Here is a 19,136-nt window from a genome sequence, read left to right as displayed (position 1 = left end):
GTTTCGCCCGCGGCTTGTGCCGTTCCCGGTCGGAGCTGCCCAGGCGGCCAGAAGTTTGGCGAGGGCTCTGTCCCCTGTTGGGGCGGTGCGGCTTATCACCACCCTGGTCCCCGCCTCGGTTTACGGGCGCGCCCGGCTCCGGTGTGCTTTGTGTCGGTTCTGGGGAGCTGGTCTCTGGCTGCTACCCTCCCGGCGGCTGTCGACCCTCCGGGATCTCAGGCAGTCTTTGCTTAGAAACTGGGAGCCTGTTTGCAGTTTGGTAGGGGGTGCCCTCTCTGGAGCCGAGATTGCCCCTTTCCGGCTCTGGCGGGCCCCGCCTGCCCGCTGTGTCCGGCGGGGGATGGGGCGGTCCGCAGCCGGCTAGCTCTCCTCTGGTATCGCTCAGTCCTTTGTTCTGTGAGCGGGCCGGCAGTGCCTTAGAGTTGGGCTTTTCGCGGGATAGTTCTTTCTCTCTTGCTGTCCCACAGTTTAGGTTACTATCTCACGTTAGCTCCCTCAGATTGCCCTCGGGGCACTCGGGCCCGGTCCTTACCCTAGGCAATGCCGCCCGCTCCTCTCCGTTCAGCCCCCACTTGCTGGTGGCGGATGATGCGAGCGTCTGGGGTTCTTTGCTGGGAGTTGCTTTAGGCACGTAATCTGTGGATTTTATTTATTTTTTCCTCCCAGTTACGTTGCCCTCCGAGATAAAAAATCCTCCCCCACACCCGCCGGTGAGAGGGTTTCCTGGTGCTTGGAAATTCCTCCTCTTTTACGACTCCCTCCCCGGGACGGGTCTCCGTCCCTAACTCTTTTGTCTCTCTTTTTATCTTTTATAATTTCTCCTACCTCTTTTGAAGATAATGCGCAGTTTTTGTGAAAGCCTGACGTCCTCAGCCAGCCTTCAGAAGTAGTTTTGTGAAGTTTGGTCAGCGTTCAGATGTTCTTTCGATAAATTTGTAGAGGAGAGAGTGGTCTCTCCGTCCTATTCCTCCGCCATCTTAGCCCCGCCTCCCCTCTATACCATTTTTATGGAAACTTGAGCTTACCTGATGGCTCAGCTGGTAAAGAATCCACCTGCAATGCAGGAGACACAGAAGATGTGGGTTCGATTCCTGAGTTGGGAAGATTCCCTGGAGGAGGAAATGGCAATCCACTCCAGTATTCTTGCCTTGGAAATCCCATGGACAGAGAAGCCTAGTGGGCTACAGCCCAGGGGGTCACAAAGAGTTGGACACAACTGAGCATATATGCATCCATCCATGCATCCATTTCAATGCAATTCTATTGATGCTCAGAAATTGGACTTGCTTTGAAGGAAAGAAAATGAGGAAGAACTAAACAAGAATCTGCTTGCTCCACTTGCACGAAAGCCAGTTTAGTGACACTGGATGTGGTGAAGGAAAGTACAGCTTTATTGGCAGGCCAAGCAAGGAGACTCGGCAGCTCATGCTCAAAAGGCCCAAACTCCATGATCCCTTTTAGGGAATAGGTGTGGGTTGCAGGGTGCTTGATCAGCTCGTGTACAATTCTCTGATTGGCTGATGGTGAGGTAACAGGGTGATGTTTCAGGAATCTCAGTCATCATCTGGTTCCAGCCTGTCTATGTGCTGGTGGTCAGCATGTAGTTAACTTCCTCCACTGGGTGGGAGTTTTAGTATCTGCAAAACAGCTCAAGGATATGGCTCAGGATATTATCTATATAGCCCTTGAGGAGAAACTAAACGTCCTTGACTTTGCTTTATGACTAAGCTATTATGATTAGGTTGACCAAAAGGTTGTTCAGGTTTTTCCGTAAGATAGTATGGAAACACCTGAATAAACGTTTTGGCCAACCCAGGGTCTTCTTTGATTGTTCTTTGTTTCTGTTTCATTTTTGTGTTTTTTTACTTCTCTGGTTAAATTTGCTCTTTGGTGCTCTGGGAAGGCCTCGGAAGCTTAAGCTTTTTTACAAGCAAGAGGCTTGGGGGTCATAGGAGGAGAGGGCATATCTGTCAACAGGAAAGCCCCACAGGATCTTGCTTGCTTTCAGTGGGAAATTTCTGAAATGCTATAATAGGGTCAATTTATATTTTGATTAACTTTTTAAAAAATCTAGCTGGTCTCTCTCAGCCCAGGCCCTGCTACATCTGTTCCCTAGAACCCGAGCCTGTGGGGGTGATGTGTTTTGTGCTCTGTTGCTTCAATCAGCTTGCCTGGGCCCAATGGCAGGGACCCCAGAACTTGAAGGTGCTGACAAAGATGACCTGCTGCTGTTGAGTGAAATCTTCAACGCTTCCTCCCTGGAAGAGGGCGAGTTCAGCAAAGAGTGGGCTGCTGTGTTTGGAGACGGTCGGCTGAAGGAGCCAGCGCCCACTGCAGCCCCAGGAGAGCCAGACCTCAGGCCCCAGGCAGGCTCGGGATTCCTTCCTTCACAGCTTCTAGATCAAAACATGAAAGACTTGCAGGCCTCGCTGGAAGGTATGGACCACAGGGATTGTAATGGGGGTGGTGGTGGTGGTGGTGGGGTGATACATTGTTTGTTTTTTAATCCAAAGACCTATTTTTCTTTATCTTCTTTTTTGTGTTTTCTGATTTTTATCTTATATCCAGTGTCTTTTATTTTTTGTTTTGTTTTGTTTTTGTATTTTTCTTTTATGCCCATTGACTTTAGCTGAAGCTTCAGAATCACATTCTAGCCATAAGATATGTATTAGGGTTTAAAATCCTCTTCTTTGCATAATTTTCTTTCCATGTTAACACTTCCTGTTAATCAAAGGCTAGAGGGATGGTCCTCAATCTTCCTGTCTTACTTTGATTTTAGACTTTTTCATGGCACCTTTGAGAGATCGGCGTGCCTTTACAGTCGTGGCCTATTCACGTGGCCATTCCTGCCTGGCCAGTGCCCTAGCTGAGTTCTCCCATATACTCGTGAGACAACATTCCCATAGACATGGGGCTTTCTGAGTGCTTTTTCTCTTTCCCACCATGGCCCACCCCCTTCCTGAGTATGCCCTCAGCTCAGCCATTCCTGTTCTGCCTGAGACACATGGCCCAACAGAAAGAGTTTTCACACTGATCAGAAATGATGAGACACCTTGGTAAGGGTTCAAGATACCCCAAAGCTCACCAGCAGCTCACATGCTGGTTCAGAATTACTGATGTGCAGAGCAGATTGATTTCAAGTGCAGAAACTAGCACTCAGGTTGAAAGTTAAATTTTTAAGTTGGAGTTTCTAAACAGACCTTAAGAAGGAAATCATTTTAGTATCTGAACGCTTTTTTGCTCTTTCCATGTTTTAATTATAAGACAGGAATCGCTGTTCAAAAGTTCTCAAATTGTTTTGATTTTTCCATGAATTTAGGTTATCTCTTTAATAAACAGTGTGTTTATCTGGCACTTAGAGCTGAGAACAAACAGCAGAGCTGGAATGATTAAGTAATTATGGGCTATTAAAAAAAAAAACACTCAGGTCTTTGGAGATGAGATCATGGACATGGCAAAAGTTGGTGGGCAAGACCAAAAGAAAGTCTTTCCTCTCTTTTATGAAATACGTGTTTCCTTTCATCTTCCTTTTTGAGTCCTATTTTGTAGCCATCTCATTTATTCTCAGTAATGAGGTTAGAGATGAGAGGGATAACTGCAGTCCAAAACTACTTCTCTGCCCCGAGTCTCACCCGAGTTTCACCACCTCTTTTGCCGGAACCCCAGATGAACAAGGTTGCCAAAGGCCGGGTTTCACCCCCACCCACCTGTGGCGGAGGCGCTAACAAGGCGTGGGAGAGTCGGGAGAGCGGTGCCGGAACGGGATCCATAGCTCAAAGCTCAGGGCTGCTGGAGACCCTCCAGCCATGCTGCAGGGTGAACCCCCCCTGGAGCCCCCAGCTTTGGAGACACCTGGGCGCCTGCTGCCGCCAGGAGCAGTGGTGGCAGAGCATCACTCTCTCATGGGCACCTCGGGCTGACAGTGAGCACTCAGAGCTTCACATCCTCTTCCTGAGTGGGTGAAGCAAGACCTCAGCTCAGGCCTAGAGCACTGTCCCCGGATCTCTGCCCAAGAGCTGAGACAGGAACAGCAGCCGTGGCACTTTAGCCTTGCCCCACGGCCAGGAGAAAGGCCCGCGGCCACACTTGGGGCTGAGGAGGGAGTTGATCATACAGCACGAGAGATGCAAGCTGGCACTACGGAAAGAGAAACGGGTACTTTAAAGGGAAGCCACTTATATCTCAGGCAAACAATTTCACTGGAGGTTGCCGCCCTAGTAGCACTGAAGCAAGATTCTTGTTTGTCCAGCAAATATGTATTGAGTCTTCTGGGTGCCAGGCACTGGGGATTCACCTGAGAACAAAACAGGCAAGGCTTCTGCCTTCCGGGAACTCACATTCTAATGGAGAGGAAATAATTGTGGTGCTGGAGAAGACTCTTTAAAGTCCCTTGAACAGCAAGGAGATCAAACCAGTCAATCCTGAAGGAAATCAACTCTGAATATTCATTAGAAGGACTGATGCTGAATCTCCAATACTTCAGTCACCTAAAGTGAAGAGCCACCTCGTTAGAAAAGACCCTGATGCTGGAAAAGATTGAGGGCAGAAGGAGAAGGGGGCGACAGGATGAGATGGTTGGATGGCATCATTGACTCAATGGATATGATTTTGAGCAAACTCCTGGAGATAGTGAAGGACAGGGAAGCCTGGCATGCTGCAATCCATGAGGTTGCAAAGTGTTGGACCCAACTGAGCAACAGCAACAAAACATAATGCAAAAGCAAATCACATTGTAGGTTAGAAAGTTACCAATGATATGGAGAAAATGAAAAGCAGAGCCAGAGCTATTACTGGGGGAATGGCAGAGTAGGTTAGAGAGAGAACTAAATGGGACTCTTACTGAGAAGATGAGGTCTGAGCAGAGACTCACAGGAGGCAAGAGAATTAGCCATGTGGCGATATAGGCAGGGAAGCCCCTGTGCCCAAAGGGAGGATGTGCCTGATACAGTTGAGGGTCTACAGGAGGACCACTGGGGTTGGAGTGAGAAGGAGAGGTGCTCGGAAAGGAGATGGGCTGGGTCATACATGCCTTGTAGCTGCTGGAAGAACTTAGGAACCATCATAGCATCTTGGACCAAGGATGGACAAGGTCTGGTTTACCATTTACAAGACCCATTCTAGCTGCCAAAAGGTTCATTTCCTTTGTTGAGGTTCTGTCAGGATCAATGTTAAAGGAGTTATTTTGTAACCTCTGAGTTATCCTGTTTCCTTTGCATGTGTGTGTGTGTGTGTGTGTGTGTGTGTGTGTGCACGCACACACATCCACTTAGCCGCTCAGTTATGTCTGACTCTTTGTGACCCCATGGACTGTAGCCCACCAGGTTCCTCTGTCCATGGGATTCTCCAGGCAAAAATATTGGAGTGGGTTGCCATTTCCTTCTTCAGAGTATGTTCCTGAACCAGACATCAAACCCACATCTCCTGCATTGGCAGGCAGATTCTTTACCACTGAGCCACCAGGGAAACCCCAATATTAGATATTAGACTCACTAAATAATTCTCAGGAGAGACTCAAGTCATCTGAAGCAGCTTTCTACTTTTCCACAGATGTTGTCTTCCTATCCCTGGGTTAGCCCCCACTTCAGAGACACTGAGGTCTAAAACTGATTTCCTTTATCAGGTAAAATAACAAGAACTAGCTCTCCATATGGTATGTGCAATGGGTCAAGCACTGCCCCATGTGCTTTAGGTGTGTTATTTCATCCTCACCACACCCTTTCCAGACAGGCAGGCAGGCAAGCACTGGTGTCATCTCCAACTTGCAGCCTGGGAAACAGAGAAACAGGGAGTAAGTAATTTGCCTCAGATTAGACCTCTGGTAGGAGGCAGACCAAATTGTGGGCCTGAGCCACTAGACTCCAGAGCTCATGCTTTTTGCAAATCTGTGCTGTTGCCACCAAGTACCACTTCTCTGATGGCAAACGTGATTCCCCGACGGGCTCCCTCAGGCCTTGCCTTGGGTGCTTCTAGAGGAGCTGGAGTTGTAATGACTGTAACCTTGGTCCTAGGCATCCCGGTTGAATATAGGGACCAGGACAACCACATAGTCATGGAAGAGAGATGTGGGTGTGGGAAGGAAGGGTTGTGTCAACCACAAAAGTTGGATGATGTTCCAGAATTTTGTTGTTGTTCTTCAGTTGTTCAGTCACGTCCGACTCTTTTGTGACCCCATGGACTGTACTCCACCCAGCTCTTCTGTCCATGGAATTCTCCAGACAAGGATACTGGAGTGGGTTGCCATTCCCTTCTCCAGGGGATCTTCCTGATCCAGGGATCGAACCCCTGTCTCCTGTGTCTCCTGCATTGAAGGCAGATTCTTGACCCACTGAGCCACCAGAGAAGCCCGATGTTCCAGGACAGAATATATGAATTTGAGATTATCTCTGCAATCTTTGCCCATGCCTGCCATCGCCCCTTGTTGACTCTAGCGCCGTCTTGCTCAGTCTGGCCACCACTGTGTTGCTTTCTGTGAGGACCAGGTGGAGCTGCATGCTCGGGGTCCAAGGGTCCAAAGGACAGAGGTGGGCTGCTGTCTGGACACAGGCGCAGACACCTTGGGATCTTTCCCCTGTCTGCCCCCTCTGCACTGCCCCCTCCCTCACCCACCTTCACCTCCTCAGCCTTCTCCCCTTCCTACCTCTCCATTCTCCTCGGCCTCCCTCTCCTCTTTGGCCTCCCTTTGCCTTGGGGAAGCAGAAAGAAAAGGGGGGGGCAGATTTTATAAAAGAACAATTATATCTTCCTTCTCCACCTACTTCAAGCTCTAGAAGAGCAAAACAAAGGAACTTACATTTAGGATCAAGTTGTGCTGAAAAAAATGTGAAGGAGTCCATTTTAGCGAGGCTTTGTTGCCAGCATGATAGGGGCCAGGGTTTTCTGTCTCACACAGTGATGAGAAATTGCACCTTCCTGAGGTCTCTTCCAGTGAGGAGGAAGGGACCACCCAGAGGCGCTGCCTGAGGCAGAGACCTGGCCAGGCCTTCTTAGACATTCTTCTCTATTCCCACCAGCATCAAGATTTAATTTAGAAACAGACACTGATACTGAAAAGATAACCATCTGCTCAAAATAAATCCACCAGGACATCTTTTAATTTAGGATCCTGCCAACCACAGTTAGGCATCTTGTTCCAGAATCTCACAAACATACAGCTCTTTGTTCCTTCTGGATGTTCTTTTGTTTCAGCTAATCCTGAGGTGCTGTTGCCATCTGGGTGGGTTTCCATTTAAAGCCAACATCATGTCAAGCTTAGCCTTATCTCAGATTCGCCTTTCCTTGACCAGAGCTCACCTCTTGCTATCTCTGGCTTAGCCTGGCTCTGGGTAACTGGTATTTCCGGGCCTCAGATGGAATAACGTGAAAGAAAAGGCTGTGGGCTGCATTTAAAGATAATTTGAATAGAGAGCATGAGCCACTGGCTATTATTTGTTCCATCAAAGAAGCAGCACTTTCTAAACCTGTTAGGGCTCATCCCCAGGTCTTGGCTAAATTCTTGCAGAATTTAAGTGCCTCTGTTAGTCCATAGAAGGAACCTCGGTGACCATCTCCTCCACCCTCATTTTACACATGAACGGTCCCAAAAGGGTCTCATGACTTGCCAAATTGTTGTGGTTTTATCCACCATCCACATAAGGTTTAAGCTCCTCTGCTGCTGTTCAGTCACTAAGTCGTGTCCGACTCTTTTGCTTCCTCATGGACTGTAGCCCGCCAGGCTCTTTTGTCCATGGGATTTCCCGGGCAAGAATACTGGAGTGGGTTGCCATTTCCTCCTCCAGGGGATCTTCCCCAGCCAGAGATGAACCTGCGTCTCCTGCATTGGCAGGTGAATTCTTGACCACTGAGCCACCTGGACAGCCTCAGCTTGGCATAAATAAACACAAGCTACACTAAACTCCTCAGCTTGGCTTCTGAGGTCCTTTAGGGCCTGACCCCGGTGTCATCACTGCCCATACCTCCCATGCCTTTTACTGAGCATGACTTAATGACATTGTTCTGCTGGGGATCATGTGTCATGTCTAAGCTGGACTCCAGGGAGCCCGACTCTCCCCTCCCCCAGAGCATTCCACCTACTTCACACTCGTGATGTTCTGCTTGGCTAACTCCTCATCCTTCAGGTGCTCATATTCAGCACATCATCCAGGGACTCCCTCAGCAGTCAGTGTTGGGTATTTCTGCTCTCCATTCCCTTTATACCCAGTACTTAATCATTCCTCTCATTTCACCTCATTGTAAAATGGGTTGAATTTTCTGCCTTGCTTTACGTTGTCATGCATAGAGCCCATGTTTGTGTTGCTCACTATCATATTTCCCAAACATAGCTCAGTGCCTGGAATCGATGTTCCAAAAAGACATCTGGGTGGATGGGCTGATGGATGAATGGATGGATGGCAGACAAGAAGGAAGGGAGGGATCAACTGACACTGAATCACTAATTGAAGAGAGAAAGGTCTGAAGACAGTCTCAGAGGTTGGTTCTCATGTGTGAACCATGCGAAGATAGAGAAGACAGAAGACAGAGAACTCTGCTATCTCTGAGTGATAGCAGAAACCCAGAATCATTGGATTTATTGAGCACCTGCTCTTTAGCTTCTGTACGCCCTGGTTTCACCCACGAGCTCCCATTTTATCCATACAACAACCTAATGAGGTAGGAATTTTATCCACCCTGTGCCAGTATGGAAACAGGCTCAGAGAAGGTGTGGACGGCAGGCTGATGCTTGGCCACCATGGCCGTGGTCTTCCCACATTCCCCTTCATGGCCAACCCTGTCCCAGAGCGCCCAGGGCTCTGCTCATCAACCCACCCTGGGCTTTTGCTCTCCCAGTCAGTGAAATTACACTCACAGTAAAGTGTTACGCTGGGTGGTGTTACTTTGGCTTCACTTGCTGCTCTAGCTAGCCAGTATTATTTCTGGCTGATTTATGTTTTCCCTTATGTCAGTGAAGGGGGTAGGATTGCTCCAATAAAATTTACATGTGTTTCCTGCAGACGGGTAGTGCACTTGTATCAAAGGGATCGAGAACTAGGCTCGTCAACTTGCCCCAGAGCTCTCAGTCTCATCTGCCCCCACCTGCACCACCCTATCTCCTGACACAGTTTCTCTGAGATGGGGAAGACATCCTTCCAGCCACACCTTCCTGTTAAAAACGCCTCAGCCAACTAACACCAACTGAAGAGCAGTTGATGGCAATTATAGGAATATTAAGAACACTGAGTTCTCTGTAAATAGCATTTTTTCCTGACAGAAGCCAAGACATTTGAAGTCTGGCTTGGCATTCCATCCATAATTACCCTAGTTGTACCCCTCCCCTAAAGAATTCCCAAAGCAATATGAGTGAGAGTGAAACTGCAGCTCAGCTTCAGTTCAGTTCAGTTCAGTCGCTCAGTCGTGTCCTACTCTTTGCAACCCCATGAATCGCAGCACGCCAGGCCTCCCTGTCCATCACCAACTCCTGGAGTCTACCCAAACCCATGTCCATCGAGTCGATGATGCCGTCCAGCCATCTCATCCTCTGTCATCCCCTTCTCCTCCTGCCCCCAATCCTTCCCAGCATCAGGGTCTTTTCCAATGAGTCAACTCTTCACATGAGGTGGCCAAAGTATTGGAGGTTCAGCTTCAACATCAGACCTTCCAATGAATACCCAGGGCTGATCTCCTTTAGTATGGACTGGTTGGATCTCTTGCAGTCCAAGGGACTCTCAAGAGTCTTCTCCAATACCACAGTTCAAAAGCACCAATTCTTTGGCACTCAGCTTTCTTCACAGTCCAACTCTCACATCCATACATGACCACTGGAAAAACCATAGCCTTGACTAGACACACCTTTGTTGGCAAAGTAATGTCTCGGCTTTTTAATATGCTGTCTAGGTTGGTCATAACTTTCCTTCCAAGGAGTAAGCGTCTTTTAATTTCATGGCTGCAATCACCATCTGCAGTGATTTTGGAGCCCCAAAAAATTAAGTCTGACACTATTTCCACTGTTTCCCCATCTATTTCCCATGAAGTGATGGGACCAGATGCCATGATCTTAGTTTTCTGAACGTTGAGCTTTAAGCCAAATTTTTCACTCTCCTCTCTTACTTTCATCAAGAGGCTTTTTAGTTATTCTTCACTTTCTGCCATAAGGGTGGTGTCATCTGCATATCTGAGGTTATTGATATTTCTCCTGCCAATCTTGATTCCAGCTTGTGCTTCTTCCAGCCCAGCATTTCTCATGATGTACTCTGCATATAAGTTAAATAAGCAGGGTGACAATATATAGCCTTGACGTACTCCTTTTCCTATTTGGAACCAGTCTGTTGTTCCATGTCCAGTTCTAACTGTTGCTTCCTGACCTGCATACAAGTTTCTCAAGAGGCAGGTCAGGTGGTCTGATATTCCTATCTCTTCTATTCACAGCTATTTGTAAGGCCTCCTCAGACAGCCATTTTGCTTTTTTGCATTTCTTTTCCATGGGGATGGTCTTGTTGTTGGAAGAGGGTGTTTGCTATGACCAGTGTGTTCTCTTGGCAAAACTCTATTAGCCTTTGCCCTGCTTCATTCTGTACTCCAAGGCCAAATTTGCCTGTTACGCCAGGTGTTTCCTGACTTTCTACTTTTGTATTCCAGTCCCCTATAATGAAAAGGACATCTTTTTTGAGTGTTAGTTCTAATAGGTCTTGTAGGTCTTCATAGAACCGTTCAAGTTCAGCTTCTTAAGCGTTACTGGTCGGGGCCATAGACTTGGATTACCGTGATATTGAATGGTTTACCTTGGAAACGAATAGAGATCATTCTGTCATTTTTGAGATTACATCCAAGTACTGCATTTCGGACTCTTTTGTTGACCATGATGGCTACTCCATTTCTTCTAAGGGATTCCTGTCCACAGTAGTATATATAATGGTCATCTGAGTTAAATTCACCCATTCCAGTCCATTTTAGTTTGCTGATTCCTAGAATGTCAACATTCACTCTTGCCATCTCCTGTTTGACCACTTCCAATTTGCCTTGATTCATGGACCTAACAGTGAAGGTTCCTATGCAATATTGCTCTTTATAGCATTGGACCTTGCTTCTATCACCAGTCATATCCACAAATGGGTATTGTTTTTGCTTTGGCTCCATCCCTTCATTCTTTCTGGAGTTATTTCTCCACTGATCTCCAGTAGCATATTGGGCACCTACCGACCTGGGGAGTTCCTCTTTCAGTATCCTATCATTTTGCCTTTTCATACTATTCATGGGGTTCTCAAGGCAAGAATACTGAAGTGGTTTGCCATTCCCTTCTCCAGTGGACCACATTCTGTCAGACCTCTCCACCATGACCCTTCCGTCTTGGGTGGCCCCACACGGCATGGCTTAGTTTCATTGAGTTAGACAAGGCTGTGTAATCAGATTGGCTAGTTTTCTGTGATTATAGTTTCATTGCATCTGCCCTCTGATGCCCTCTCGCAACACTTACTGTCTTACTTGGGTTTCTCTTACCTTGGACATGGGGTATCTCTTCATGGCTGCTCCAGCAAAGCACAGCCGCTGCTCCTTACCTTGGACAAGGGGTATCTCCTCATGGTCGCCCCTCCTGACCTTGAACGTGGAGTATCTCCTCTCAGCCCTCCTGCGCCCATGGACAAGCGCGGCTGAGAGGAGCTACCCCACGTCCAAGGTCAGGGGCCGCGGCCAAGAGGAGCTACCCCACGTCCAAGGTCAGGGGCAGCAGCTGAGAGGAGCTACCCCATGTCCGGGGTCAGGGGTGGCAGCCGAGCAGAGCAGCTCAGCTTAGTATTTGCTTAAAACATATACATATGGGTTTCCCTGGTGGCTCAGTGGTAAGGAATTCACCTACCAATGCAGGAGACATGGGTTCAATCCCTTATTTGGGAAAGATCCCCTGGAGAAGGAAATGGCAACCCACTGCAGTACTCTTGCTGGGAAAATCCAAAGGACAGAGAGCCTGGCAGGTAACAGTCCATGGGGTCGCAAAAGAGTCAGACATGAGTTAGCAACGAAACAACGACAATATATACGCATATAGCTGGAGTCACAACCATAACATTTCCTCCCCTCATGTGCGAATAGTTGGATTGTTAGATTTATGCTTAAGAGGTGTTCTGAAGAGAAATTGTGATTTGGCAAACTGGCTGTTTTTGCTTCACATTGTGGGACAAAAGAACAGTGATACCCTGTGTCTTTGGGAAACTCTGAGGTCTACTTTTCCCATCGTCTATCATCTTCATCCCCAAAGGGTCAATGTCTTTATGCTCATCCTCCTCCATGTCCTCTGCAGCAGATAAGCTGCCAAGTCTGTAGATTCTCCATGTTGCTCTTATGGTTCCTGAGTGTTTAGGTGAGCAATATTCAGAACTCCATAGTTACAAAGGAATCCAATTAGAAGACATTGTCTTTATAAAGACAAAGCTTCCCTTGTGGCTCAGCTGGTAAAGAATCCACCTGCAATGCGGGAGACCTGGGTTTGATCCCTGGGTTGGAAAGATCCCCTGGAGAAGGGATAGGCTACCCACTTCAGTATTCTGTCCTGGAGAATTTCATGAACTATATAGTCCATAGGGTCGCAAAGATTTTTGGAGAAGGAAATGGCAATGCACTTCAGTATTCTTGCCTGGAGAATCCCCATGGACAGAGGAGTTTGGCGAACTACAGTCCTTGGGGTCACAAAGAGTCAGACACAACTGAAGCGACTTAGCACAGTCTTTATAAAGGAGCCTGCCACTACAATCCTTTAAATGATAGGCTTTAAAATATGACTTGTATTTCTGGGACTCTAAAAATATGACTTGATATACAGACGTTCTGTTTGTTTATAACCATTTGGGAATATGCCCATCACATACAGCAAGGGGGTCTGTGTTTTGACGTGTGAATTTATTTCTGCTTCCTTGAGGAATGTGTTCTATCTTATACTCTGAAAAAAAGACAGTGATTGAACCTGCCTCTTTTCCAGCATTCTCTGGAGCCAAATGTTGTGCATGTTTTTGAAATGGGAAGAATTATCTCATGTTCCCACTGTATCGGCATTTAGAGATGGGGGAGGGGTGGCCTTCCTACCTCTCATGTGCCTTTTTTCTGCATCCATTTGGATTCTCTGGAAGTGTGGGCCTCCCTGAACTCAGAGAGCTCAATGGGATCAAGGAGCTTAAAGCTGCGGGAGCTGGGAGGTGGGTACTGTCTGTTTCCGAGGAGGGCTTCGCTCCTTGTCCCACCTCTGGCTTCAACAAGAAGGAACCTGATCCTGACAGAGATGGTGACCATGGCAGCTCCTTGGGAACCATCTATGGCAGTGCCTCCCACACTACACTCACATGAGTGTTGCTGAGGGTTTGCGGTTCCTTGGACTCCACCCCAGGGATTCTGATTCAGTAGGTGATGTCCCAGCTGCTGGGGCAGGCACCACACTTTGAGAAGCCCTGCCCTAAGAGAGAGGGGCCAAGCTGCTAGCATTGAGAAAAGGTTGTGTGAGGTCTGCCATGCACAGGTGGATCTTGACCCTCAATGTCCAGGAGACGATTGTAGGGAAAGATGAAATTGACCCAGTTAGATGCTACCTCTTTCAGCATTATTTGGCACTCAACAAGACTGCGATTTTAACTTTCCACATTTACCACTATTTATGTGATTAGGGTTTGGAAGGAAAATGCCCATGGGCCAATTTTCTAGGAACCAGGGAGGTTATGTTACTCCTGGATTACATCAAATACTGGTCATTTTTTAAAAACAGCTTTATTGAACTATAATTTACATACCATGATATTCACCCATTGTAGGGGAACAGTTCAAGGATTTCTGGTAAATTTATATTGTGTAGCCATCACCACAATCTACTGGGAGAACATTTCCATCTTCTAAAACAGTTCCCTTAAAATCTGGTGCTTTTTATTGTTTGTGAAATATGTTAATAACATGTTCAAGTACCATCCCAATGAATAGCAATACTTTTAAACTCTCTGTCCTTTTTCAATATTTTAAACCCAATAAATAGGTCACAGGCTGCCTGTTCCATTTGTCCTTGGTTAGTCTTTATAGGGTTTTCAATGTGCTCAGTGGTAAAGAATCCACCTGCCAATGCCAGAGCTGCAGCAGACTTGGGTTCGATCCCTGGGTCAGGAAGATCCCCTGGATAATGAAATGGCAACCCACTCCAGAATTCTTGCCTGGTAAATCCCATGGACAAAGGAGCCTGGTAGCGCTACAGCCCATGAAGTTACAAAGAGTCAGACATGACTGAGCACACAGGTACACAGTCTCTATTTGTATTCTGCTTGCCTAAAAAGAAATAATTCAACCAGTGAGTATTATGGCATCTCCAGTGGCAAGCATTGCTTTGCCATCTCTCAAAATAATGTTCCATAAGTGTAGTTCTCATGATTTAAGAGTCCTTCGATGGTTATCTTAATTTCAACTTGTCATGTAATTCCCTAAAGAATGTAAAGATGAGTAATACATGGTCCCTGCCTTCAAGGGGCTCAGAACTCTAGGAGATGAGACAAAAGTACAAGCTAATCAATATCAGTTCAGTTAAGTCACTCAGTCATGTCTGACTCTTTGCAACTCCATGGACTGCAGCACACCAGGGTAATCAATATACTATGATTCTAAAGTGGGTCCCTTACCACAAATCTTAAGTATAGGGTAAACAAATAGTATTGCATCTTCTCATTTCTGTAGCATATGCCGAGTGAGTTTCTTGCCCCCGAAGTTGGTTTCACTGCCACAGCTAAACTCCGCCATTCAAACATAGCATCCTTATCAGAGACAAAACTTTTTCTGTAGAAGACACTGTGAGCAGAGCATCCCAGTGAAAGGATATGGTTTTAAGTATTTGGACCCCACAGTGATGCATCACTGGTCTGTGTTTCACAGTGAGCATCACCAATGGATTCAGTCCACACACACCTACCTGTACCACATTAGATATTATGGAGCACACTGAAGAAATAGTTTCTTGTCTCTTGGAGAAGACAGGACTTACACATGAAGAATTAAAGCAGATGTGCAAAGAAGTATATGGTAAAGTTCTAAATTAAATGAGTTATTCTGAGACATCTACCACAGAGAGTAAATGCTGGGGGGAACTAGGCTTACTTCCCACCCCACAAAACAGGACTGCTGAACACCTCCTAACCATTAGCAACAGAAAGAGCCCAAGGGGCCTTCAGAACATTGGGTTAGACAAGATCAATGCTATCATAAGGATATGGTATCAAGTAAAGGTGGACATTCTTCCCTCTCATACATTTGGACTGGGCTGCCAATTATCTGCATTAACTAAACTTCACAATTTAAATTAGCTGTATGGAAAATAAGTGAACTGGGTCATATTGGAAGTAGAGAAGACCAGTCATTCACTAATTCTGTCACTGCACGTAACAGTGCTCACTTTTTGTGACAGAAAAACAAGGCACTTGATTTCCTAGGAATACTATTGATGCTCTTTGGTGTGACCGTGAAATGATGTCACTTGGTAAGAAAAATGAGTGTAAAATTGAAAGCAAGAATGCTTTAACCTTAGCAATTTCTCATTTGCAGTCTTCCCCCTAATTTTCTATACTTTCGAGTTGGTGTTCCTTAGTCAGTCAGTCATGTCCAACTCTTTGCCACCCCATGGACTGTAGCCCACCAGGCTCCCCTGTCTATGGAATTCTCAAAGCCAGAATACTGGAGTGGGTTTCCATTTCATTCTCCAGGGGATCTTCCCAACCCAGGGACCGAGCCCCAGTCTCCTGCATTGCAGGCAGATTCTTTACCAACTGAGTCACCAGGGAAGCCCTTTTGAAGTGGGCACAATTATACATATCCACTCTCCCCTAAAACGTATTCCAGATATGAGGCACGTGGAAGAAGGGTCCTGGCACACCAGCCTCCTCTCTCTTTGGAGGCCATCCTAGTTGAGAGCCATGTGTGTGCCCCACATGGAACTGACGAGACAGTGTGGCTGCTCTGCCCTAAGATCTAATGACCTCTGGTTTTGAACATTAGGCTGGTCAGAGAGCAGTATCAGTCCTTCTTCTCCTCCATGGCCACCACCAAAGGCAAGCAGTCCAAAAGTCAACTACCCTGCAGTGAAAGGTAATACATCGTTCTCTCCCCCTTAAGTGACGGTCACCTTCCTTTCTGGCGGCCTAACACTCTTTGCTTTATCTCTTTACTAATTTCCATTGGAGCACCTGGGATTCAGAGTCGGGGCTACAAAGGTTTGGAGTTGTGCATGATCCTAGGAACTAACATTTTAACTTTTTCCTGGCTTAAGGTCCTCATTCATAATTGGCTCTATCAGATCTAATGAGGAGGACTCAGACATCTGTCTGCATGTGACCGGATGTTCCCTAAGACCGCATGACAACAATAAGGGAGAAAATGGCCTCTGAGATTGGCGATCCTTAGCTGAAAATACCATTGCTTCCACCAGACAAAGCATTTGATTAATGCTTTTTGCAAAGAGCCAGGTGCCTTAGTTGTCAAAAAAGGGCCTTTTAAGCTTGTGAAATCTACTCTCTTTTGAGACAGAACATCTGCCTGAGGAAGATCTCATCTGTCTTTGCATCTCTCTCTCTTCCTTTGGTCATCACTTTCCCTGTGTTGACCACAGGACGTTAAAGGAAGTGTCAGTTTTATTATCATCAGAAAGCATTCCCTTGATGTTCTTTTAGGTGTTGCGCAAATAGTTGCACCTGGTTTTCCCTCCCACAGTGGAGGTCTGGGGAATGTGAGGATTCCCCTCCCACCCAGTATAATCACCTGGCTACTCACAGCTGGGCCACACCCACCATCGGAAAGCCCCCCTGGGGAGGGGAGAGGAGGGTGGAGTTTATTTCACAGGCGCTATCACTAAGATATCTTGATACTCTCTATCAAGAACAGACTAATCCTCCAAAATCAGTCTTGCTCCATACAGTTTCTTTGTGTGACCTCCTACAGGACTAAAGAAAGACAAGTTATAGCCCCTTAAAAAAAAAAAAAATTGTCTCCCCCACCCCCACCAAGCTATATTGCTGCTGCTGCTGCTAAGTCACTTCAGTCGTGTCCGACTCTGTGCGACCCCATAGACAAAGGCCCACCAGGCTCCCCCGTCCCTGGGATTCTCCAGGCAAGAATACTGGAGTGGGTTGCCATTTCCTTCTCCAGTGCATGAAAGGGAAAAGTGAAAGTGAAGTCACTCAGTCGTGTCTGACTCTTAGCGACCCCATGGACTGTAGCCTACCAGGCTCCTCCATCCATGGGATTTTCCAGGCAAGAGTACTGGAGTGGGGTGCCATTGCCTTCTCCGAAGCTATATTGAGCTCTCTGTAAAATCTCAGTTCATCATATCAAAATAAACCAAGTGTTTTAGGGGCTAACTGCACACTGTGAAATTAATGTTACATAGTAACAGCTTGCATGTTACTAACTACTCTTGTTTGCAATAGCTTATCTCTGTAATAGATGCATTGTTGTCTTATTATAAAGTAATATATTTACAAGAGACTGGAAAAATGATAAAGGGAGGAAAAATCAGAACTATAAAGGGATCAGTACACTGTCTTTATGTTTAAGTGCCATTTTAGTGAAAAGATCAAAGGCCCTGTGTATGTTGGCATAATCCCATCAGTACTCACCATCACACTATTCATAGAAGCACTTTTAGCAACTTGTCCTACCAGTATTTTTCGAGATTCTTCTCAACCAGATGGCAAGCACATTCCTAGCTGTTTTTGGTTAGAAGGATAACCTGTCAGACATTTTCTTCATGTTTTTGATGGTCCCACCTGTTGGAGAAAGAAAAAAGAATAGGTCATCCAAGTCAATGAACTTAGATTCTCATGTGGAACGATTTATATAGAGAAGAGCCCCCAACTTCTTTGTAAATCTCTTGCATCAGGCACTCTTTTGAAAATGCCTTCCTCATCTGGAAAATAATTGGGGTTTGTCATCGTGGCATTCAAGAAGTTAGGGCAGGTGGTTTGGTAAAAGAACACTTGAAGGCAGGACTCTATGGAGTGTGGAGGGTGAGGGGCTTGGGGGCAATTTAGAGCCCAGTGGGGAAGGGGAGGCATGTCTAAGGCCCCCTTCCTCTGATGGGAGAGGGTTAAAGAAGGCTGAAAAGAGTAATCACTGCATTTCTCTTGACCCAGCAGATTTGAAGATTCCTCCAGGGGACACTGGAAGGCACGTTACTTCCTGAGTCATTCAGTCTGGTTTCTGAAATGACTGCTCTTTCCTGGTGGTGCTGAAGCACAGGGTCTGGGGTTTCAGGCAGCTCTGTGGGCTGTGGCCATCTGCTGGGTAGGGGTGCCGATTGGGGATTAACACAAGAGCTCACTGTTTGCACAGATTTATAAAGACCATGGTATAGAAATGTTACTCAGCCAACCAGCTAACAGTGGGGCATGGAATACCCTAACAAGGCTTAGAGACCAAAAGCAGCAGGGTTTGTCCGACTGAGTGTCTTCCCTCTTGAAGATGCTCCTGGCCCTGAAGCCTGGCAGAGATGGGAGCTAGCAAGGTGGCTGTACTAATGTGTCCTCTTCTCTCCCCAGAGCCTGCCAAGGCCTCCTCGGACCTGACCGCCTGGTTCAGCCTTTTTGCTGATCTCGACCCACTATCAAATCCTGATGCTGTTGGGAAAACTGATAAAGAACATGAATTGCTCAATGCATGAGTCTGCTGCCTCCATCTGGGAGGGAGCCCACACGTGGCTCCAGATCAACACACCGGGGGGCTCACGGATGTAAGAAGTGATCAGTATGCTGTTTTAATATTTACGTGCCATTTTAATAAAATGAAAGGGTCAAAGGCCCTGTTTATATTGGTAGAATTATTTACTCTTATTTGGTATAAAGGGTTTCAGTGTGTTCTCTATGTGGACCTGACAGTACCAGATGGTCTAGGAGCTGTGTCCAGGCCCATCAACTGGCAACTCCATCTGCTGACTGCTGCTGTGTCACTGGGTTGCTACAAGGTCCAAGTTCACATCATAAATCTACTTTGTGTTAGGTTGAAAGAAGGTGTCCTCCAGCCTCAGAGGCAGTGGAAGTCTTAGGAGGCTTACATGCCTCCTTTTGTACCACTGGCCCATGTCCCTCTTAGAGGGGGGCTGCAGGGAGACTCCCTCTTCCTGCCCAGCCACCTTCCAGAGAGCTACAGGTGAAGCTCCAGCCAACCAA

General features: G+C 46.7%; 1 protein-coding gene across 50 annotated transcripts in view; it reads left to right on the top strand.

Moving 5' to 3' along the window:
* Positions 1-18,784, top strand: part of ICA1 (islet cell autoantigen 1) — a 170,190-nt gene extending 151,406 nt beyond the window's left edge. For 20 of the 50 annotated variants that reach the window (XM_081531659.1, XM_081531657.1, XM_081531658.1 and 17 more), the window contains exons 13-14: positions 2,167-2,436; positions 18,510-18,784. In XM_081531659.1, coding sequence (XP_081387785.1) covers positions 2,167-2,436; positions 18,510-18,631 — 392 coding nt within the window. In that variant the 3' untranslated portion in view covers positions 18,632-18,784. Of the gene's footprint in view, positions 1-2,166; positions 2,437-15,972; positions 16,063-18,509 lie in introns of all 50 variants that reach the window. The other 30 variants (XM_081531653.1, XM_081531651.1, XM_081531652.1 and 27 more) reach the window with 3 other exon arrangements.
* Positions 18,785-19,136: the final 352 nt, after the last annotated feature.

Source organism: Giraffa tippelskirchi, chromosome 10, assembly GCF_054371585.1.
Source record: "Giraffa tippelskirchi isolate mGirTip1 chromosome 10, T2T-mGirTip1v1.2.pri, whole genome shotgun sequence".
In the NCBI taxonomy this organism is placed as follows: Eukaryota; Metazoa; Chordata; class Mammalia; order Artiodactyla; family Giraffidae; genus Giraffa; species Giraffa tippelskirchi.
This window is presented reverse-complemented; position numbering and strand designations above follow the sequence as displayed.